This window comes from Cyprinodon tularosa, unplaced genomic scaffold, assembly GCF_016077235.1.
Source record: "Cyprinodon tularosa strain WSP-4 unplaced genomic scaffold, ASM1607723v1 ctg361, whole genome shotgun sequence".
In the NCBI taxonomy this organism is placed as follows: domain Eukaryota; kingdom Metazoa; phylum Chordata; class Actinopteri; order Cyprinodontiformes; family Cyprinodontidae; genus Cyprinodon; species Cyprinodon tularosa.
Window position 1 is genome coordinate 512,536 of NW_024039076.1, and position 23,801 is coordinate 536,336.

The 23,801-nt window shown below is 40.9% G+C and overlaps 1 protein-coding gene across 1 annotated transcript in view; it reads right to left on the reverse strand.

The window, feature by feature from the left end:
• Positions 1-23,801, reverse strand: part of LOC119790339 (plasma membrane calcium-transporting ATPase 4-like) — a 104,613-nt gene that overhangs the window by 43,463 nt on the left and 37,349 nt on the right. Inside the window, exons 2-6 of the mRNA XM_038295858.1 lie at positions 17,665-18,080; positions 6,398-6,595; positions 4,034-4,291; positions 2,611-2,736; positions 2,382-2,507 (exon numbers count right to left, since the gene is read on the reverse strand). Of these exons, the coding sequence (XP_038151786.1) occupies positions 2,382-2,507; positions 2,611-2,736; positions 4,034-4,291; positions 6,398-6,595; positions 17,665-17,860 (904 nt within the window). The 5' untranslated portion in view covers positions 17,861-18,080. The remainder of the gene's footprint in view (positions 1-2,381; positions 2,508-2,610; positions 2,737-4,033; positions 4,292-6,397; positions 6,596-17,664; positions 18,081-23,801) is intronic.

Here is a 23,801-nt window from a genome sequence, read left to right on the forward strand (position 1 = left end):
TTTCACTTCCCATCCAGGAAGCTTTTTCAATTTAAAATGTCAGAAACAGCGTTGAGTTCTAGGTTTTATAGATTGGACCAAAAACAAAGCCTTGTTTGGCTTAAAAAACATGCTAAATGAACTGGATGAAAGGGTCCAGCCCTTAGGAATGGGCAATTGTTGGGTTCTTTGTTAGCTGGCAATACCCCATACCTGTCTGTCTCTGAAAGGGGCGTTGCTAGAGGGAATTGTTGACCTGGCTGAACAGGTGAGGTGCTCTTTACCCCTGCATGGGGTTGGGGTCCTCCTAACATCCCCCTTTCAGAGACACAGACCGGTATCGGGTATCGCATGCTAACCAAGAAACAAACGACCCCCGTTCTAAAGGTGCGAACCCATTCGTCTGTTTCAATCTGCATGTTTTATAAACAAAATCAAGGATTTGTGGGGCTACTGTATATAACCTTGAACTCAACGCTATTTCTGACATTTTGAATTGAAAAACCTTCCTGGATGTGAAGAGAAACATCTTCAAAATTCCAGTGGATTGCTTTTTAAAATTTTTTGGACTGTGACATATTTTTTAAATAAGACCCCCCCCCCCCCCCCCCCCCGATAAAGAATCCCACTGTTCTTCGCGTATCAGAGTTGTCAAAATGGAAACATTTTATACGCAATAGAACATAAATTTAATATTTACAGCAGCGCTATTCAGTAAACCTAAAGGTTATTTTCAGTAAACTTTTATAAATGACAGGTAGAGTTTGATGTTAATATACATGGAAGACTACTTTAAGTATACTTCAAAGTAAACTTATATTGGACCAATTCAGTCCCAAAAGGTACATTTTTAGTATAATTTCATTAAACCTGGGATATGTATTTATGTATACCTGCAAATCTGAACTGTAAGTGTACGTAGTTTAGGTAAGGGCTGTTAAAAAAAGTTCTACCTGATGGTGTGAAGCTGTATGTTTTTGGAGGAATGAGGAGCTTAGAAAGCAGTTTGGGGTTTTTACAATAATAGTGTTGAAGTACCACACAATGGGTGTGTGTGGTGTTTCTAAGAAAATGCGTGGATGTGACCCAACATGAATCAACCTGTGTGTTCAGCTGACTGCTGCAGCCTTTAGTCTGGTTTGTGTCTGCCGTCATCAGCATTATAAGCAGCAGAAGGCGGCGGTGCAGCCATGTTTGTTTAACCAGAGAGATCTCCTCAGACTGAGGGTCTGAGTTCATTTTTGTCTAAAATCTGACATTTTTGCACTGGTTCTCCCCAACAGGATCCTGTTTAGGTTTGTTGGATTTTCCCCCCAATTTCCCCCCGAAAACATGTTAATCCGAGTTGACAGATAAACCGGGGGCTTTCTCTCTCCGCTGAGCTCGTACATTCAGCCGGTTCACAATGAATGCCTGACAAACTCAAACTTTAACCAGTAAAACAAATGATCAGACAAAAACAAACTCAGAAAACGGGAGTCAGCATGATCACGAGCAGATCAGAGCGAGGCCGACTGGAGGGGCTGGCAGGATGGAAATCAATCGGATCGCTGGGACTCTTCAGAACCGACTGTGAGCGTTAAAATGGCTCTGCGTCTAGAATCTACACCAGAGAAGAAGCTCAGTTCTGTCTCCATTAATCACCACAAATAAATGAAACCAGGATGTTGAAAAGTCCTGTTCAGCTCTCATCCATCTGTTAAAGGATGAATAGCAGCTTCTTGTGGGACATTAACCTAATAATTATGAAAAACCTTACTATTTTATTGTTTTTGAAAGCAGAGACATGATCTTAACTTAAATTACTGTCCTTCTGTGTTTAGAAGGTAAACAGGAAGCCAGTCCGCTCTATGCGAGACCTCCTTACAAAGATCTTCTATGCAGGAACTCTGGATGAGCTTCCAGGAAGGGAGCTGAAGCAGGGAGAACTCTGGGGCTATAAACGCTCATTTTTAGCAAGAAACATTCCGACTGTAAGGGAAACAGGACGGTTCATGAGCCTGCTGGGCACGGCGCTCAACAGCCAGACCACTGAGGTGACCAACAGAGCTGCATCTGACCTGAAACGGCATCAGCTCTGCTCTCAGCTGACAAGAACACCTCCTGGAACCAAACTTTGAGGTTCTGCTCAAAGCTTAAAGCTGTGTTGGTTTAACAGAACCGAGCTGCAACAGTTCTGTTTCCCAGAATTCACAGGTTTAATTTATTGGCTGATGATGGGAGACCTGATTGTGACCCTTCGGTCGTCCCTCCCACCGACACAAGCTGATGAAGAAAACCTGATCCTTTCTCTCACAGCTCAGTAGAACCACCCAGAACCGGACGAACAGCCCATTCGGGCCTCTCAGCTTTCTACAAACTCCTACATCTCATCTCCTGGTTTAGATTTTTCCACATCTTACCTTTTTTGACTTTCTTTTCATCGTCGTGCTCGCTGGAGCCCAGCAGGCTGAAAATGATGCCGGTTTGGGAGTTGAGTCCGACGGCCGACACCACCATCCTACCAGAACCTTCCATCACATGAGTCCCTAAGGAGAGGTTCACAGACACGCCGTATTTCCATCACTTTTGGGATGTTTGCAGAAGTAAAACCAAACGTTAGCTGTGAAGCCGTGTGACTGTTTCACTCACCAGACAGCAACATGGGGTCCTTGTTCAGAGATTTGCGGACCTGATCCGACTCTCCGGTCAGGGAGCTCTCATCCAGCTTCAGGTCGTTGCCTTGGATGAGGATGCCATCAGCTGGCAGCAGGTCTCCTGCAGGAGGGGGTCAGAGGTCAGGGCTGCTGCTGGCAGCAGAACTATTCTAGGATTTATGGAACCGAGACTTTAAACCCGGTTTATTTCCTGACTGAACTCAGACATGTTTGGACTGTTAAGCAGGACTCTGATGGGATTTATGTATTCATTTAATTGATAATCAGAAAAACGTTCTAATCCTTAAATGTTCATTTCTGGAAAAGCAGGATTTCCTTAACAATTCGTAGCAGAAACCCTGAAAGAAATGATGCTTTCCTTCTTTAAAGCTACAGTGTGTAATTTTCAGCGACATCTAGCAGTCAGACTGCAGACCGCAGCAACATGAACATCTCCCCCCCACCGCTTCTCCCCCCCAACAGTACGGCGAGCGTTACGGAACAAAATGTCTTCCACGACATCCGCATCACCTACCTTCTCAAGTGATGAGGTTTGTTTACATAGATCATTTTACAGATAGTATTTCATTAGTCTGTGTGTTCAGTGCCGTCTCAGTTCATCTCTCTCAACTTGCCGTAGTTACTTTCGAGCGTAATGGGAGATCTTGCAATCACTAGTTTGATGGCTCTGCGCTGCCGTAGCGCAAAGATGTCTGCCTCCATGGCTGCGGGACCCGCTCCTATGTAATTATAAATAACGAATTCTAAGGCAACGCAAATATTAAGGTGAAGAGGCTGAGCTCGTAGATGATGATAAATAACATAGTTATGTATAATATATTACATTTCTGACTGTATATCCCTGTAATTATTACACACTGTAGCTTTAACTTTGTGTCCAGACAGGCAGTAGAAGCTAAACCTTTAATCTTAAACTGTGCTGCTAATGAACAGAACCCGTCCAGTCATAATCCGTCCATATCAGCTGGAGTCAGCCTGATTCTGGCCGCCCTGAACAGAGAAGTCTCCCTGCAAAGCTTTAAACATCACTGCCGACTGGTGAGCTGTGCTGGGTCAGAACCAGTCAGCAGAACCTGAACCTAAAGCCTGCTGATTTCAGTTATTTCCTTTTGTGAAGCTTTTCTTCAGTTTACCGTCAGTAAGATGGAACAGTCTTCACCAGAACTTTGTACTGGTTTGTGGTTTTATTTCAGGTCTAAAATATTCATGAATCAAATGTTTATTATAGCTGATCAAAGTCCTGCGGTTTGGTACCAGAAGGACTGGGTCTGATCTGCTGGCTGGTTGGCGAGCAGAAGTTCTGATGAAGCTGTAGCATTAGTCCTGGTTAACAGAACCTTGACTGTGAGTGGTTGAAGCAGGAAGAACCGATAGAAGGAGGCGTTTCCGTTCCTCACCGTATTTGATCTGAGCGATGTCTCCCACCACGATCTCGGCCACAGGGATCTGGATCACCTGACCTTTGCGGATGACCGTGAACTTCTGTTCTTGTTCGATGCGGCTCTGAAGCCCGCGGAACTGTTTTTCTTTGGACCAGTCGTTGAAAGCCGTCACCAGGACCACGATGACCACCGAGAACAAGATGGCGGCGCCTTCGATCCAGCCAGCCTGGGCTTCTCCCTCGTCCTCCACGCCGCCGGCCGCCTGGCCACATGCTGCCCAATCACAGTTCATCAGATCATTGCTCACATACAGAACCGTCTGAATCTGGAGAAAGCTACTGGGTCATTTAACCAAAGCTAAACTTTTATTAGGATGAGAGAAACTTTAATGTTTGCCTTTAAGGAGCAATAAACAAAACTTGATCATTTTAGATAATAACATCTTTGTGAAGAACTAAAGGCATCTTTTCAGACGGACTTTGGTGAGACGTCACACACCATCTCTTTAAGTTGTTCTTCAGTCTTGTTTCCATAACCAGGCCTCTAAGGCTGCAACTAACAATCATTTTCTAATCGATTAATCTGTCGACTGCTTTTTTGATTAATTGATTTTTAATTATATAGCAAAAGGTTCCTAAAAGATTTTTTCATAATTCTAACCAGTGAAAGTTACACTTTCACTTGAAGAGGTTTGGATTATAGAGCATATTAATGGACAAAAACATTTTTCATTTAACTTAAATGCATAATGTAATTCTTTATTTTGGTAGAATTACTGCTTTAGTCTCTATGCTTCTATTAACAATTAATCGATTACCAAATTAGTAAACAATAACTTTAATAATGGATTAATCTGATTGAACCTAACCGAGCTAACACAGTTAGCATTGCTAAATGCAGCCTGGCAGTCGGTGAGCTGCCCACCATGATGCTCACCTACATTCAGAACGTTCTCTCTCAGAAAACTGGTGCTTAGATTTTCTGATTCTTTTATTTCAATCTGTAGGGTGATCAGGTAGCCGCCTCTGCTCCATGTAATCAGTCAGAGGCTTTACACAAACCCCCTCTTTTTGTTTTCGCATTTAAAATCAAAATGATGAAACAAGGCAAACAATTGAATAAAATGTAAATAAATATATTAATGCAATAAATGGAGTAGTAGATTATGTTCCAGTCGACGTAATGTGTCTTAATTTCACAGGAGGAGTTGATCAACTCATTATTATTATTTATTAGTAAAACAAAATAAACTGTGTTATTTTATTTAGCTGGAGAGAAAGTTTGATTAAAATGTGTTGTTTTGGTTTACAGACAGCGCTCAACATCGCCCCTAGTGGTGCAATTTCACTTATTGCTCCTTTAAATGCCAAAGCAATGTTTTCCATCTAGTTCAAATATACTTTTTAATCATTACGTTCTTAAAAAAAAAAAGAAACTCATAAAAGCCATAAAAATTCATAGAGTTAACAGTAAATATATTCAACCATATTAATGGAAGGTCGGGTGAAAGGAAAAAGTGTGTTAAATAACAGCTGGGAAAGGTCAGGCTGAGCCCATTGGAGGGTTTAGAGCAGATTCATCAGGAGGCAGATCCAGAACATGCTGCCATGTTCCAGGTGTTAATCTGTTCCTCAACCAGAGCAGGAACTTTGCTCAGTGGTTCAAAGTTTTCATTTCATGTGGAAATCAAGGTTCCAGAGTCTGAAGGAAGAGCGGCGAGACTCAGGATCCACATCGCTTTGACTCCAGACTGATGTTACCTCAGTGATGTCCCATCATCTGCTGGTTCTGGTCCACTGGGATTACTGAACACAACCATCCACTAGAATGTTCTGGAGCATTTTAAAGCTCCCTTCTTCTGATAAGGAGACTGATTTATTTTCCTAGTAACTTTTATAAGTCAGCCTCAGCAGATGGCCGCTCACACTGAGCCTGGCTCTGCTGGAGGTTTCTTCCTGTTCAAAGGGAGTTTTTCCTCTCCACTGTCGCTACAAGCATGCTTAGTGTGAGGGATTGCTGAAGAGTCAATGAATCGATGCAATCAGCTGGTTTTCCTTAGATAGAAAACTTTGAATCAATCTGACTGGATGATCTGGTTGAACTGTAAAGTGCCTTGAGATGAAACGTGTTGTGAATTGGTGCTATAGAAATAAACTGAATTGAATTGGATAAGTAGTATTGATGAGAGGAAGATTAAAAGAACCAGAACCAGCAACTTGGGTTTCCAGAACAGTAATTCAAGTATAAGGAGCCTGATTCCTGTTTGGGAAACTGGATCAGTTTATGTCCTGATGGATCCTGGACCATGTTTGTCAATCTCTCATTTACGCTGCATGTTGATTAAAATGAGCAAAACAATCCACATTAATGAAAACTGACCTTCAGCGTTGCCCCCTGGTGGATGGTAGAAGGACAGGCCCAGTGAGATGATGGCGGCGATTTCTAGGATAATTAGTGTTACGTCTTGAAGCGCCTCCCACACCAGCTGCAGGAAGGTCTTAGCCTTTTTTGGAGGGATGAAGTTTTTCCCGAACGCAGCGTGACGTTTTTCCAAATCAGTCGGATTTCCTGACAAACCTGAAAAACAAACAGCAGAGTTGAAACGTTACGTGTGAGGACCGATACAAGCCGGCAGTCCTGACGTGGGAGAGCTGCTGCAGATCAACAGACAGGCGTCATGCAGAGAAATACCTGCCTGCTGAGAATTACCTCCCCTCTCAAAGACTGATGAGAAAAAAAGATTTAAATATGAACGAAAAGCGAACTTAAACATATTAATGTTTTCATATTTCTTATGCATGGATGCCATAAAACTGAGAGATAAATGCTGAGGAATGCCTGCAGCTGAGAATGACCTCCCCTTTACTGGGAGCATGCATCGCCCTAAGCTCTAACACATTGATGAGAAAACAGATTAAAATATCGGCCAAACAAGGGAACTTTTTAACATATTGGTAAATATTCCATTCATCCAGGTCAAAGTCATTCCAAAAAAGTTCAAAAACAATCCACTGGACTTTGTTTCCAAGCTTGAAGACATTTCGCTTCCCATCCAGGAAGCTTTTTCATTTCAAAATGTCAGGAATAGCGTTGTTTACACAGTTGTATAAAACAGTTGTTTTAGTTTAGCAAACATGCTAATTGAAACAGACGAACGGGTCCACCCCTTTGGAATGGGGGTCGTTTGGCTTCTTTTATCAGCCTGCAAAGCCCCGTACCTGTCTATGTCTCTGAAATTGGGTTCATTCCCTACAGGGACAGAAGACCTCGCCTGTTCAGCCAGGCCAACGATTCCCTTTAACGCCCCCCCCCTTTCAGAGACATAGACAGGTTAGCATGCTTTCTGAACAAAAACGAAGGATTTGTTGGGCTGCTGTATAAAACCTCAAACTCAACACTATTCCTGACAATTGAACTGAAAAAGCTTCCTGGATGGGAAGTGAAAAGTCTTCAAACTTGGAAACAAAGTCCAGTGGATTTTTTTTTTTTTTTACGTTTTTGGAATTTTTAACATATTCCTAATGTTTTGTCAGAAATAATATAGAATGGTGTTGATATATAGCAAAATTGGAAAAGCCCTCCACTGCATATATTGATCGGACGCTGACTGTAGCACATCCACTAAAATGTATCTCCATGTGAGTAAAAATCATATTTATTCGAAATTATCTTTCCATCGGGACTCAATTTTATGGCATCCATGCTTTAGAAATATAAAAGCATTAAGATGTTTGAAAGTTCCATTTTCATTCATATTTCAATCATTTTCAGTGTGCCTCTAGAAGCAGCCTGGTCATAATGTTATGCCTGATGGGATGAATTCATTCTGGGTTTGCGTGTTCTGGTACCGCTCATGGATTTCTGTACAGCGATGAGGCCAGGGCAGCCTTAACTGACCCTGACCGAGCTCCAGCTGGAAACCCGATCTGCTGGTCCACCGGAGCCAATAATCAGCACCTGGTGGTCCCAGTCTGTGTTCAGGCCGACACACTGAAACAGTCTGCAGCCAGGATGCTTCCAACAACAACAAGCACACCTCAAAGATCCTTTCTACAGCCACAGGTCGGCTCTGTAGGCCCCCCCCAGCAGGGACGACTGTTTAGCTGAACGTTGCTCCACAAATACCAACATGGACGCCTTCAGACAGAAGACAAAGGCCTTTGTTCAGGCAGAAACACGTAGGGGAGGGGTTACAGTCAGCTCTGTTTAATCCATTTTTTTTAAAATAATCTAAACTAAAGGAGTTTAAAAGCTCCCTTTACATCTATTGGTGAAGATTATCAGTCATGCAAGTCAGTCATTCTAAAAAAACGTTCAAAAACAATCCACTGAAGACGTTTTGCTTCCCATCCAGGAAGCTTTTGCTGACATTTTAAATGGAAAGATTCCTGGATGAGAAGCGAAACATCTTCAGTGGATTGTTTTTGAACTTTTTTGGAATCCCTTTACATCCACACCAGAAACCGGGTTGATCCACAGCAGGGCTGATGCACTTAAACACTTATGCTATTAATCTTCATAGCGATAAAAGCAACAAGGAAAAAAAACACATTACTTTTCGCAGCCTTTCGTGGATAACAATACAATACTCCTCTAAATGCAAACATTTAAGTTCTTCTTCAGGACACCAGTTAAATAAAAAGTAGGATTTATAAAAATCTTGTAGTAGCCCTATATAATCATATTCTTCAAACATGAAATACCCCAATGCAGGGCAGGGCAGTTCGCTGCATTTGCAATATAATTATAATTTAACAAACGCAATTTTCAAATCACAGGGAGTCTCAGTTTAACAAGAGTTAGAAACTATATTTCTCATTTCAGCCCTTTAGGTGGTGCTAAAACTCTTGAAGGGGGTTTGTCATTAAACAGGAAAGTAGAGTTGCAGTTAGCATGCAGATCCGTATATGAAAGTAAAAATAAGGACTTTTTCGCCCAAAGGTTACAGTAAAATTCTGCAACAGTAGATTTTGGGCAATCAAGGTTTAAAAAACTAAAAATCTGGAGTGAAAAATTTACAAGCTTGGGGTTTGTGCCACAGAAAATCCACAAACGATAAAGGAGTCTATGCTCACCCCACGTTCCTCGCTCATTTTTTTTTCATCTCAACTGGTCCAGAAACAAAAATACAGTTTAAAGTATGAACGTTAAAAAGCGGTTATTCCGTCTGCATCATTGCTTTGACTGCAGAGTCATCCCAGTATTTCTACAATACCTGAGAAAATCTTCAAATAACTGCCTGATGTCTCGCTAGGAGTGTAAATAATCATTTTGCATCGATCCAACAGCCAACAATCCAATGCATCGACACGTTCGCAAGAGTACCGATTCATGTTTTTCCCCCCCCCCACCACTCTATTTTTATCCATTTGCTCCTGGACGTAATTCTCCCTCCAGTGCTGCGGTGGCGCTAAACCTATTTTACCTTTCTACCTCGCTTCCTTTAGCCACTACCCTCTTTCTGCTTGCAGTATTTTTTGATGCAAGGCCTTTCAAAACCTATAACAAAATATATATATATATATATATATATATATATATATATATATATATATATATATATATATATATATATATATATATATATATATATATATATATATATATATATATATATCAGTGAATGAGGTTTTCATAGGCCTAGAAGGACTATAATTTTGCTACTTCTGTTATTTGCTGTTGTTTCTCAAATAAAATGCATAATGATATATCAAGGTTTAAAAAACTGAAAATCTGGAGTGAAAAATCAACAACTTGGGGTTTGTGCCACAGAAAATCCACAAAAGTAAAAATCACAATATTGGTCGATATTTGGATTTTTTTGGCAAAATCGTTTAACCCTACCAGATAAAAAAAAAAAAAAAAAGAATTCCCCAAGTATCTATAGAATTTTTAACGACACAGATTCCAATTCTTAATTTAGAAAATAAATAAAAATCCTTATGATTAGAAACCAAGCACAATAACGATAAAGGAGTCTATGCTCCCCCCACGTTCCTCGCACATTTTTTTTTATCTTAACGGGTCCAGAAACAAAAATACAGTTTAAAGTATAAACGTTAAAAAGAGGTTATTCCGTCTGCATCATTGCTTTGGACCGAAATGGAAAAACAGGATGAATAAGAGGGACGATGGTGAAGCCATGTGAGACCAGTGAGTTAGCATAAGCTACTGAGCACAGATTCAAAATCAGTCTGAACACCTTAAAGAAGAAAATAAGCTCAGAAATCAAACAATGTTTATATTCTAAGACCAGCAGGGTATAAAATAAATCAACATATTTCAGTAAAACCAGCTAAATATAAGATATAATGGCTTTTTCCACTAAAAGCAGAGGTGTATTTTGGTAATAGCGGTGGACTGCTGCTCTCTGCAGCACTGGAGCAGCAGTCCAGCTGCCTGCAAGGAGCTGCGGAGGAAGCATAATGAGGTCGGCAAGATGGATTTTAAAAATATACCAACTGTCAAAGTCTTCATTATCAATATTTTGTCACACGGTGGATGAGATCACAGCGCGGTTTGATCATTTAAATCCCAGTCTGATGCTGAAAGCTACCGTCACACTAAAATAGAAGAAAGAGCCGCATAAAGAACCTTTCCTCCTCGCTTTCTTTTTTTGGCTCAGACTTCTGGTTCTGACGGCAGGTTTCATGCAGGTTCTGGCAGCAGCTTAGCGTTGCTCAACGTCCCAGAGGAGAAGAAAATTACAGCTCCGAGATAATGTTCCAACATCTGCAGAGCGCCTTGCTGCACACCAGCCCGTCACAGCTGTTTCTGAACCAAACGTGGATTGTTGCAGATCCTGAAGGTGTCAGATTTAATCTGCAGTGATATGAAGCCACCCACAGCTTCCAAACACCAGCCTGTCTTCATGCAGAGCAGCGCGGCTCAGCAGGCAGCGAGAGTTCAGAGGTGGGCTGGAGGGAGGAGATCCACCTGCTGCTGACCATAACGGCATGACGGGGCATCGTCATCAGGACAAGGCCTGTTAGTGGCACGGACATTAGGAGGACCAACATGGCCGACGCTCCCCTATAGAGCAGCTTTGTGACCGACGCTTTCCAAACAAAGAAAACATCCTTAGTTCAACTCATCTATTTTTGCATAATTCTGGCTTTCTTTCCGTCTCTGCTGAGCTTCTGCGTGGCCTCTAAGATCATTTGTAAATTACTCCCATTCCAAGCACAGTTTTTTTTTCAGTTGGTTCCGTCTGTGTTTATAAATCAAATTTATTCCATTAGGTTTCATCTGCAGCGATGATCTCAGATTCTGCAGGAGCTGTAGTAAATTCTGTGGCCTTGTCTTAGTGACTCTGATGCAGCTAAAGGCAGATTTACATGCAGCAGCTGCAGCTGGGTCGGTGTCGTCACGGTTTGAACGTGCTGATGCTGAACTTTTAGCTTTGAAACGCTCTTTTTTCCTCTCTCCGACGAGCTCAACCTAAAACCAGCCTGTGATTCAAACCAAAAGGTGTTTATTAGGGGTGCCCAGATAAAACATTTTCCATTTTAGATATTACAGCTTTTAGAATTGACCAAAACTGATAATGAGCCCATCATACAAGCTTTTATTGCTTATCTTGTATTGTAGAGTTTTAGAAAATGTTTGATTGAGTGATATTACTAACATTGAGAACAAAGGTCAACAATTAAACATATGAGAACAACTGTCCCTCGTATCATTAACTAGTTGGTTTTTTAAACAGAAGCAGAGACTTTCTGAATTTTAGATGTAGGCTGATATAATCCCATATTAGTTTTGTAGCCAATATGGAAGAGAAGACATTAATTTAAAAAAAAAGAACATTAAAAACAACCCACTGGACTTTGTTTCCATGTCTGAAGACGTTTCTCCTCCCATCCCGGAAGCTTTTTTAACTCAAAATGTCAGAAATGGTGTTGATTTCAAGGCTTTATAGAGTGGACCAAAAACAACGCTTCATTTTTGTTTAGAAAACATGTAAATTGAACCGGATGAATATGTCCGCCCCTTTGGAAAGGGGGTCAGGATTCCAAGCTCTAAACACTAGTGATGGTGAGATGATAGAGGATCAGGTGATTGCTTCCACATCGTGCCATTAAGCGGTTCACCAGCTCTCTGTTCTCAGCTTCTGGTCCATTGTTGATGATGCAATGACTGCAAAGTCATCCCAGTATTTCTACAACACCTGGGAAAATCTTCCAATAACTGCCTGGTGTCTCACTAGGAGTGTAAATAATCATTTTGTATTTTGCATCGATACGTCCGCAAGAGTATCGGTTCTTTCTTTTTTTTTTTTCCTCCGGTCTATTTTTATCCATTTGCTCCTGGACGCAATTCTCCCTCCAGTGCTGCGGTGGCGCTAAACCGATTTTACCTTCCTACCTCGCTTCCTTTAGCCACTACCCTCTTTCTGCTTGCAGTATTTTTTGATGCAAGGCCTTTCAGAACAGAATCTAACAAAATATATCTATATCAGTGAATGAGGTTTTCATAGGCCTAGAAGGACTATAACTTTGCTGCTTCTGTTATTTTCTGATGTTTCTCAAATAAAATGCATAACGATATTACAGCTTTCGTTGATTTATTTCACATCTGAAACATTGTCTAGCCTGTAAGGTAAAAAAAAATAAATAAAAAAATAACTTAACCAATTAATCAAATTGAATCGTATTGCGGTGTATTCTTGAGTATCGAAAATAATCGAATGGTTGGGTCAGGAAATTGATACTGAATCAATTCGCCATGAAGGCTGTGATTTACACCCCTATTTCTCACTGCAATAGATATTCTCAGGAATTATAATCTCTCCTTACCTGTAAAGACCCTGCATCATTCCCCCTGCTGCTGGCCCATCTCTTCCCTGACTTTGCTTTTTCTAGGAAGAGAAGCAGCATAACATGCTGTGGCATTTAACTTCAAAGTCACTTTTAAACCAATTATATTTTGTATCTCTTCTCTGACTCTCCTCTCTGTTGTGATCAGAGATTTATTTTTCCTTCTTGCTTCTGTTTGCCAGCATGCTGATGCTCACATTCAGCTCTGCTCGGCGTCACGTCTCGTGTTGAACTTCTGTGTGAGCATGTGTATGGTCATGATGCGTTCAATGACAGCTCTGAAAAAACGTTACTGCACACCAATACCAGGTTTAACCGTTACGGCATACTTGTCACAGTGAGGACTGCCCATATATGGGCGTTTTCGCCGCTGTCCCATCTTTGGACCCGACGAGTTATGCTACGTTCAGAAACGCTTCTCCTGCTGCTCAACACGCGCTGCAGGACCTTTTGCTGCGCCTTGAGGTGCGTCAACCATTGACTTTGCATGTAAACCGGCTGCTTCTGCTGCTTCTGCTGATTGCAGTGTGAACGTAGCATTAGAACTAGTCAGACCCAATCATCTCATCTTAAGCTGAGCAGCTTTGCACCATTTAGTTCAGAACGGGTCTGAACCCGAACAGCAGCTCCTCTCTCCCTTCATCTCTTTTGGAAAATCAAGTTTCTAATATTAATCCTTCTTAAAATTGTTTTTTTATTTTGAGATGAATGTGTTAATTTTCACTTTTTCTTCAGTTTTTAATCATGCAGAGTATATGACCCCAGGATGCAATCGTCCTGCTGGAGGAAACATATTTTGATAAAATGTAAGAAAAACCAAATCATTTACTTATTTATTTTTATAATCTGAGTGACGTTTGTTTCCTTTCCTGTCACAGATTGGTAGGAGGCCCCCCATGACGCTCAAACATAAATGTATTTTTTATGGGCAGATTGAACTCCAAGACCTTCAGTGAAGGACCCAGGAAGGATGAACACATCTGTCTCCTCGCAGCGCGTCTCCGCTGCTCCGACACGTCTGACATACCGACGGCCTGATTTGCTAACCCTCAGTATCTGCTCAGAAATATAATAACGCTTCTTTCATTAAAGGGAGTAATTTCTAGCATAGAGGACGCCACTACAAATGTCCTCTGATTACTAAATGGAACAGAGCAATGATCTATGGAGCCATTAGGGGAACGGGCTGGAACTAATTTCAATCCTAGAATGGACCGATGGGAACACACACACACACACACAGAGACAAACAGAGGGATCAAAGGATGGAGAGGGAGGAACAAACAGCAGCAGCATGTCGGCCATTTTCTGCTCTGACACATTCTAAACTGATGTTCTGTCAGCAGACGGTCAGGGACGGGTCCGTTTTAACAGGACAGGTTGGTAAATCTGCGAGTTAGTCGTTACTGATGGGTTTCCTTCATGGCGTCAGAACAGGAAACATCAAACTGGGTTCTGCTGATTGTTCTACGGCAGAGCGGCACTACGCCGCGGCGTCCCAGTTCAGTCATCAATCCCAACACAGAGAGCTGGAGATGAAGAGCAGACAGCGGAGCGACCAGAACCAGATACCGTCCCAGAAATGATCGGGATCGCGCATATTTCTCACGTTTAGGAACCATTTTCAAAGAATAATAATGGAATTACAAAAAAAACCCTGTAAAGATCAATTAACTTTTATTTCTAAAATTCGGAACTGGAAGAAATTTTGAATATTCAAAACGATTAACAAATTAAAAAGAACCTACATAAAATAAATAGAAAATGTATTTGAATTAGAGCTGGGATTTTAATTATATTGATTTTAATGCAAGAAAAAAATAGAACTTTTTAATACATATTAAAATTAAAGTATTTATATCTTTATATCTTCTGTTATAATTAATATCTTTGGTTTCTTGTACATCTGTACATCTGATGAACAAGAAGCAGAGCAGCATTAACATGTAAACAAATCAACTTACAATTGATTCATGTCTTATTAGATGAAAATACTTTCATTTGATTAATGGATGACTTTAGCTAAATTTCGTTGGAACTTTCCCGCCACCAATAGAGGGTGCTGTTTATTCCGGTCAGGATTATTTATGCGGTTTAATGGCAACGAGGCAGAACTTAACCCCTTAAAAACCCCTTAAGTTATCACTGAAATATCATCCAAAGTAAAGCAACTTCAACCCCTGTGCTTTATGTGAGCATTTTACTCCACTATTATAACATGATAGAAACAGACATGTTAGAACTTAGCACAGCAGATGGAGAGGAATTCTGTCTGTATCGCACTTCATGAAACCGATTAGCCTTCCTCTGAGAGCAAACAGCCACTTTAAAGGGGCGGCTAACAGCTAACGGTGACGGCTGATGGTGGATGACGCTAAAAACAGAGAGCTATGTCACAGTTCCCATCCACTTGATTGAAACCATTAGCGTAACTATCGGTAAGCAGAGACTGGAGTTGCTTAGGGCCCATCTTTAACCAATCTGATTTTTTAATTACCTAAATAATGGATTTAAAACAATTCATATTTGTGTTGCTGTGCGAATTTGAGTTCTTAATAATTCAGGAGCAAAATGGCGTTTTGAATTAAAAAGATTTCTTTGTCAATACGTTTTTGATTGAAATTAAATTAGCGATTAACTAATTACAGACTCAGTCATTAACTGGATTAGAAATCTCTACCCAGTCTCCTCGCCAATTAGAATAAAGACAAAACTAATTCAAAAACAATAGAATGCAAATGAAAATCCTAAACAATCCAAACTATGAATACAATGGGAATATGCAGTCTGGAAAATTGCTCTTCACGTAATTACAATCAGCCTTGGAGAGCAAAAAACAGGCAAAACCGACGGCTTTCTAAACGAGAGCAACAGAAAGACTTGATTAGAATGAGAGCAGAGACGCCAACAGGTCTGTTTACCCAGGAAAATGGCGGGGGGGTCAGAGGTGAAAGGGCAGCATCTCAGACACACCTCAGAACAGGAAAGGGGTGCATGAATAATTACAGTAAGGAAGAATTCAGACCAAATCATTTAAATAAACAGACAGGCAGAGCTCAGTGGTTTCTAGGTAAACCAGGACATGAAACAGACACGCTCTCCAAACCACTGAAACTTTCCCTTTGTGGGTAGGGCTGTGGGGAAAAAACTATAATTTGACGATATATAGTGATTTTCGTATCTCTGATATAATATAAATCTTTCTTTTTAGAGAAAAAAAAAGACAGGTGGTTTGAAAGGGGTGTGAAGGAAGCAATTTATGTTAAAAGAGAAAAACCATCCTTAAACTGAGGGGTTTCAGCTCTCAAAAACCTACAACACAGCGATACAGTTGATTCCTTTCAAATACCATCTCAACCCCCATCGCTATGAAGGTTACAAAATATCTCACCAGGTCAGCCAGGCCAGCAATGACCCTTAACGACTGCTTTTTTCAGAGGAATGGACCAGTATCGGGTATTGCAGGCTAATAACCACCTATACGACTATGGAAGCAAATCATTACCATATTTAAAATGAAAAAGCATTTCCGGAAATGCTTTTTCATTTTAAATATGGTAACGATTTGCTTCCATATACGACTCCCATTATTAGGGGCTGGGTCTGGTTTTCCAGTTTCAATGCTTTCTAAGGCATCATAAGGCTTTTGTTGAGCTACTCTATAAACGCCTGTAACTCCAGACATTTTCAATTGAGAAAGCTTCCTGGATGGGAAAAGAAACTTCTTCAAACTTGGAAAACAAAGTCCAGCGGATTGTTTTTAAACTTTAACTTTTTGCAATGAGGGAAAATGTGCTGCCTCTGCAGCACCACTCTGGTAGACAGTGCTATGGAGCCACTTTGCTGTGCGCTGCAGCTCCATTTCTGTAGTTGAGTTAAACTCAAAACATGGATTCTGGTGAACATAAATAGCACCTACTTTTTTTATCTATACATTCCATTTTAACAGCTGGGTAAACCATCTCAATAAATAGTGATATTGCAATATTGTGATGATATTGTATACTCACCCCTGATTGTGGGGTATAAGTGTTTTTAATACTTTAAACTTGTTGAACCTTTGGGTTAAAATTAAGATTATAATATTATGATACCATGAAATTCTTGCTTCAGGTTTTATAGCGTTAGAATGATATGTTCTAATCTAGAGTAAATTACAGTGTGATGAGCAGCATAGAGTAGGAAAGTAAATAAATGAAGGATAAATGTCTGCATGAACAGGATTTAATTTCATTTTCAATGTTTTTAGATGAATATTTATTTTCATATTTTCAAACACAAGTTTCCTTGAACTGTTGCTGCTAGCTTAGCATGTTAACTTTGATCTGAATGATCCAAGCCTGGTGATGAAGCTGCAGAGACACAGGTGGCTTTTATTAAGAGGCTACAGATGCCATGCAGAAGGTGTGACATTGTTAAACACCTGTTCACTCTTCAACATGAGACGCAGACCTTGAGTTTGAGTAAAGTCTCCAGACCTTAAGTTAAAGGACAAAGTTAAGTATGAATCCTCAGAATCTCAAACCTGACATCTGAGGCAGAAGGAGGCTCACAAACATCCCATTCCTGGCTGAACGGATTCAACCCTGAACCTGCAGAAGGCCAGGTTCTGGTCTGTTCTTGCTCTTTGCCAACCAGGCGGGCTAACCTCAGGGGCCATTTTGGAGCCAACATTAAAGTCTGTACGGCGCCGTTCTCTCAGGTCTCCTATTATTTCCTACAGCTACAGACATCAGGACTCCTCCCTGTGCTTAAATACAGAAGCTTTACTGGATCATTGCTGTTGGTTCTGGTTGGCGGGTTTGGTTCTGGGAACTGAAGCGGCCTTACCTTCGATCGGTGACGTTTTGAGCCTGCGACAGACAGTCTGCACATCTCCGTAACAGTCTTGGATCTTGTTGACGGCCTCTGCGCTCCTGAGCTCCATGAGGTCCTTCAGTTCATCCATGGAGATCCCAAAGTCTCCGTCATGGCCGCCCTCAGCCACTGAGTTCCCCGGCGGGTGGTCGGCCGTGTTATTGGCCATGTTGGCGCCTTCTTGTGCAGCTGAGTTCCTGTGATTGTCTCTGCTGAGGGGCTCTGGGTACGGACGCTGCCGTCAGGTGAAGGGACTTCGTTGCTGTGTCTTCCCCCCCCACTCGAGGCGGCTGGTGGAAACTCTTTGAGTTTAGATTCAGGCGTGGATTAGCATGCTCCCTCTGGTCACTATGGAAACAAGGAAGTAAACATGTTGCTCTGGCTTCACACTGCAGAGTAAACAGAAACAGGAACATTATTAGAAACCAGATGCAGACTGGAAACCCAAACAGTAACGGAAGCCTGGAAAAGACAAAAAAACGTAACAGGACTTAGAGAAATAGATTATAAGCGGTGGGAGGAGGTCTTTGGAGCACGATCTGATATAATCAGATCCCCTATGGAGTGAATTTGGTTTCATTATTGTTGCGATGAACATGTTTAGTAAATGGGAATTTGGAAACGATGTCATCCAGAAATAATCTCCCAGTCGTCTGCAGTTGGACTGAACTATATTTCTGTTTCCAGTGTCTGAGAGATAAATGTGAAGAGGTCAAACATCTAAGTAGTGGAACGATGTCTTATGGCGATGTCGAAAATAAGAGACGTCTAGCTTTGGTTTTGTACCGTACTCCTGCAAGATAGTGTTGATTTAAAGATCTTACAGACATTATTTCCCTTTTTCAGATCAACTTTACATAATGCATTCTTTTCAAATTGTTTTTACAGATCCCAGCATCCAGAGGAACCAATAGAATTCCTCACTTCAAAGGAAAGCCCGCCTCAGAAATGAAGAAAATGTTAAGCGCAGATAAAAACATTGCAATTGGTAAAACCTTCTTAGAAAGAGAAATTGCACTGCAAAAACGATCTAGAAATAAGTAAAAATTTCTTAAATTAAGTGTATTTACCCTTAATTTCAGTAGGTAAACAGGACAATCTGCCAATGAAATTAGTATTTTTGCTCTTAAAATAAGATAATTAAATAATATGCACTTGAAATAAGACAATGAAATAGTTTTTTTCTTATTTTAAATGTAAATTGTCTTGTTCCATTGGCAAAGAGTCTCATTTACCTCCTCAATTCAAGACAAAATGTACTTGTTTTAAGAAAAAATTACTTAAGATTTACATTTTTTGCAGTGTGGAAAAAAAAATAAGAAAAAAAAATCATCTATATTAAATACATTTTTTTTCGAAGGGAGTTTCTGGATGGCATTTTTTCCCCAAATGTTAATTTAACAAAACATTTTCCTTTCTTGCTACAGAATTAGAACAAAATTCACCCCATAGTTCTCTGGAAGTTCCAACTCTACCCATCTATGACCGTAAACGTTTGTTTTTCCAGGTTTTTTCTTCTTTTTATTGTCATTACACTGTACAGTGTAACTAAATTCACTCTGCATTTAACCAGTGGGCTGCCATTGTGTGGCGCCCGGGGAGCACTGTGGGCTCAGAGAACCAGAGTGGCTGCCTGTGGGAGTGGGTTTTGAACTCACAACCTCGGGGTTCCCAGCTCTATACTCTAACCAGTAGGCCACCACTACCCCCTTGGTGTTTACACAACATAGAAACTACTGAAACACTTGTTGCCATAGCAACACCATCAACAGTAAACGACAACTTTCCATGACCGGTCCAGCAGTGGAACAGCAGAAGCTCCATTTCCTAATAGTTTCACTTCTTCCTAATGTTTCCATCAAATTATTAATTTTTTAAATCGGACGCATTGATGTTTTTAAACCTTTTGAAAAACAATCTTATTCATGTATTTAAATAAACACTTTACACAACATGCGAGATATCTAAGTCAGTCAGATTCATGCATGGATGGATGCAGGGAGAAGCATGGAGGTGGTTCCTCATAAGGACAGTGACTGTGGTCTCTGCCGATGCTCAGAGGATTGCAGAACAACAAGTCTCTTTAACCACACCAACACGCCCATCTTAGTCCAAAGGTAGCTTCTATCTTTGGACCTGAACGCCACGCCCATTCATGTCTTATTAGTCAGCAGGGCTGCGGTTCCTGCTGCTGCTTTCAGACCTGATTGATCACCAAGCACTGCCCTCACAGAAGGCAACCCTCGAATTATCAACCGGCTTATCGAGACAATCAGGAACTACCTTAAACAATAATAAGAGGCGTGTGTGATGGAGACGAGTGCATTAAATAACAGACAGAGAGGAGCTTACTTTACAGTCCATATCAGGTTACAACCTCTTTAAAAGCAAAACAAAACATTAAGAATCAGAAAATGAACTTCATGATTGTTGGGAAGCAGCCTCTGAACTGTGGATGTTAAGGCGGGACAATAACTTAATATCAGTATGTATCACAATATAATTTAGTTCAACAACAGTGATATGATATTTAAACACATTTCCGGTATTCGTTGGAATCGGCGTTCAGCGTTTATCACCGTCTGACACTCGTGGCGATTCAAGATGAACAGAAAGAGCTGCTACATGAGTGATGGCGTCCACCGCAGACGGGGAGCCTCTGATCTGTTGCTTTAATACGGTTGGTTTTAGATTGGTGACGCTTTGATATTTTGATGATAACATGATCAAACCTCCTGTTCTGGATGACCTGCACAGGGCAGAAGTTATCCCCGCAGACGTGTCGGATCGTGTTTCATGAATGAGAAAAAGATTGTTGTGTGCAGACCATGTAGAAAGCATGATGGTCGTAAAGCAGCAGCTGGTCGACCAGCTTAAAGTTACAATTAGGAAAAATGCTGAGGGCAGCCTTTAAGTAAGGACAGCAATCCTGGGATATTATGGGATGTAGGGATGGGACGATTTATGAAAACCATCAGAATCGTTCGGTTCGACTGTGTTTCGTTCGGTTCATGCGCTGCTCCTTTTTCTCATAGGGGAAGCGATTACACTCCAGAGCAGAAGGTGGCAGTGCTGCGACCAAAGCCAACCGCCAGTAGTTAACAAGAAGAAGCGAAGCAGCGTAGCCGGGTGTAGCAGGAAAAAAATCAGTCGTTGTGGAGAATTGTGTCGGACTGGCGAGTGGGAAAGAACAGGAGTTGGAAGACGCGCCAGCAGCACTTTATAGGTCTGCTGTATGGGACCACTTTGCATTTAGAGTGACCTACGATGACGGCGGAAAGAAAGTTGTGGATAAAAGTGCAACAGTGTGCAAGCATTGTGCAACGCGTTTTGTTTATGCTAACAGCAACATGTCATGCTAACCCCGAAATCCCTCATACTCCGTCAGCAACCCCCGCTGCGCTCCAGACCGGCTGCTCAAAGCAAAGCCTACAGCCCCCGCTGTGGCTTCATCTGCTCCCCTCTGATTCCCTTGGAGATGGTCGAGAGCATACGGAAATGATCCAGGGTTTCCGCGGATCATTTAAAATAATTACAATCCATTATTTTTTGGGGGATTTTTTCATTAATTTCATAAATTTTTATGGGATTTCGGTGTAACAATCAACATGTATCGAATCGAACCGAAAACCGTGACCGGAAACCGTGAATCGAACCGAACCGTGGATTTTGTGAACCGTTCCACCCCTAATGGGATGTGTGAATTGCTGGATTTTGTTTTGAGTGAGTTGATCCTTGCAGAGATTAAGTTTTCGTTCATATGTCACTAGTGCTGTTAACACTCGCTGTGCCAAAAAATAAGAAATATTTAAATTATAATAATAGTGCTGGGATCTGTTTTGATGCATTAAAGATGAGAGGTGCAAAATAAGCAAGGATTTGATAAAAGGAAAAGTCCGGTCAGAAAGGAATAATCAATGGATCATCATTTATATCTAAAACTAATACGTTTGCGGTGATTTTATGAATTTAGTGTTAATCAGTAAAAAAATAAAAACAATTTTTGTTGCGATGACTGAGTCTGGGAGCGGCCATTTTTGCCCAAATATAGTAACCCCTCCCTCCTGCCATCTTCCAGCAGCGATGTCACAGTGTGGTAAGCCTAGCGCCATTCTCCCCGCTTTAAAAACACGTAATATGTAGCCAACATTTGGAAGAAGAATGTTTTCAAGATGACTTGGATAATAGCGCGTTGTGACAAACACCAGATACAGCACTGGGACTTGATCAACAGCCGATACCGCACCGTGACGTCACAAAAAACATTTATTGAGCACTATGGAATAATTTCATATTTAAAGTACTTTCCGAAGTTTGAATTCTGAATATGACCGGACTTTTTCTTTAAAAGAAGAAAAAGTAAATCAGGAATAGAGCAGGGGAATATGACAGAAAAAAAAAGAGAAAAAGGATGATTTAAAAATAAATTAATAACACTTTGTAATCTGCTACAGTACATGTCAAAGCTTTATCAAAAGTTAAATTTGTAAGAATAAACTGGGTACCTTTAGTTTGTTTTCAGAACTAGTTACTAGCTTGTTACTTGTAGTTGTTTTCCCAATTCATAACAATGATTAAGCCTTTGCTGTGTTTGTCTTCTTAAACATTTGACAGTCGATCATAAATAAATAAAGGAGGCAAGGAGATAGAAGCTGAAAGAGGCAAGAAATATGACGATAATATGCTGGTTAAATCTACAATTTTATATATTAAGCTTGTAGCTCCAAAAAAGATGCAAAGCTTTTTATATGATTTCTAAAATGTCATATTGTAGGAATTTTATTAACTTTGTATAACAATGATTATACGTTGGTACAGGACTTTTGAGCTTTCTTGGTGAATAGTAAATGTCTAGCTGTTTAAGAAACTGCGATCTTCTTGCTTCAAATAAAGAACAGGGTTAGCAAAGTGAAAAATCACTGCAGACAGACGGGTTCCTGGGATGTGATCCAAACATGCTGCATCCTGATTTATGGTTTTATTCTGATCTCAGTGAAGCAACAGAAAAGAGCAGAGACTGTGACCCTGGAGAGAGTTTAGCTTCAATCTCTCAAATCAAAGCAGCAACTCTATAGAGACACTCATAGCAGATTATTAATATGTTACTTGAAAACAACATCAAAACCATTAGTTGGGCCTGGAAAGGTTCTGTGAAGTGCTGAGCAGGCAGAAAGGCCCCACAAGATCCCATGAATATATCCCCATCACAATATAATAATGACCTGCAGACGTGTGAGAGAAAGAGAAAATGGGGATCCCTATACTGGCTGCCAACGTAAAATGCCAACTCCTTATTCAAGAAGTCAGGGTGGGCTGCTCCTTTTTTTTCCCCCTCATAATTTTTGCTGTAGACTTCATCTGTATCTGATGTGACGAGACTAAACGCTTGAACTGAAGCTACAACAACTAGACATAAAAATGTGGTGATCAAGGAAAGAAGTTATCTGAGCGAGTCGCCTAACGTACTTCCTCGCTTCCACCTAAAGACGAGGGTTTTTGAATCCTTTTTGAAGCCTTTAGGCGGCATTTTGGAATCTGCTTTAAGACCAGTTTGGACCAGCAAATTGAGAAGTCATGGAGCTCCTGCTATAGAAAAGAACACTTTAAGCCTTCAGGATTAAAACGCGTAGAAAACCAAAATATTACCCCATTTACACTACCCTTGAAAAACCGATCCACGCCGAGACCGGTCCGAGCTCGGATCAGTTAACCAGACCGAGCTCGGTTCTGACGACCGTTTACACATCACGCTGTCTTGGTTCCTCGACTCCTCGCCTCCTAGTGACAATCTGCGGTATTACTGCCAGTATTGAAGGAGGAAATCAAGCAGTTGGTGGCGGTAATGCACCAAAAGTAGTTTGCCAACCGCCATAAAACACAAGAAGAAGAAGAAGGAGGAGGGAATCAAGCAAATCAAAATGGCGGCGCCCGTCCCATTAAAAAAGTTATGCTTGATTATTATTGCTGTACTTCGGTGTTATTATTTAAAATGTTGCGTGGAGAAGATTTTGATTGTTGTTTATAGTTGAAGAAGAAGTTGTTCTGTTTCTGGAGGGGCGTTACCGCCAACTACTGGAATGGAGTGTGAATCGCGATGTGCAGCCAGACAG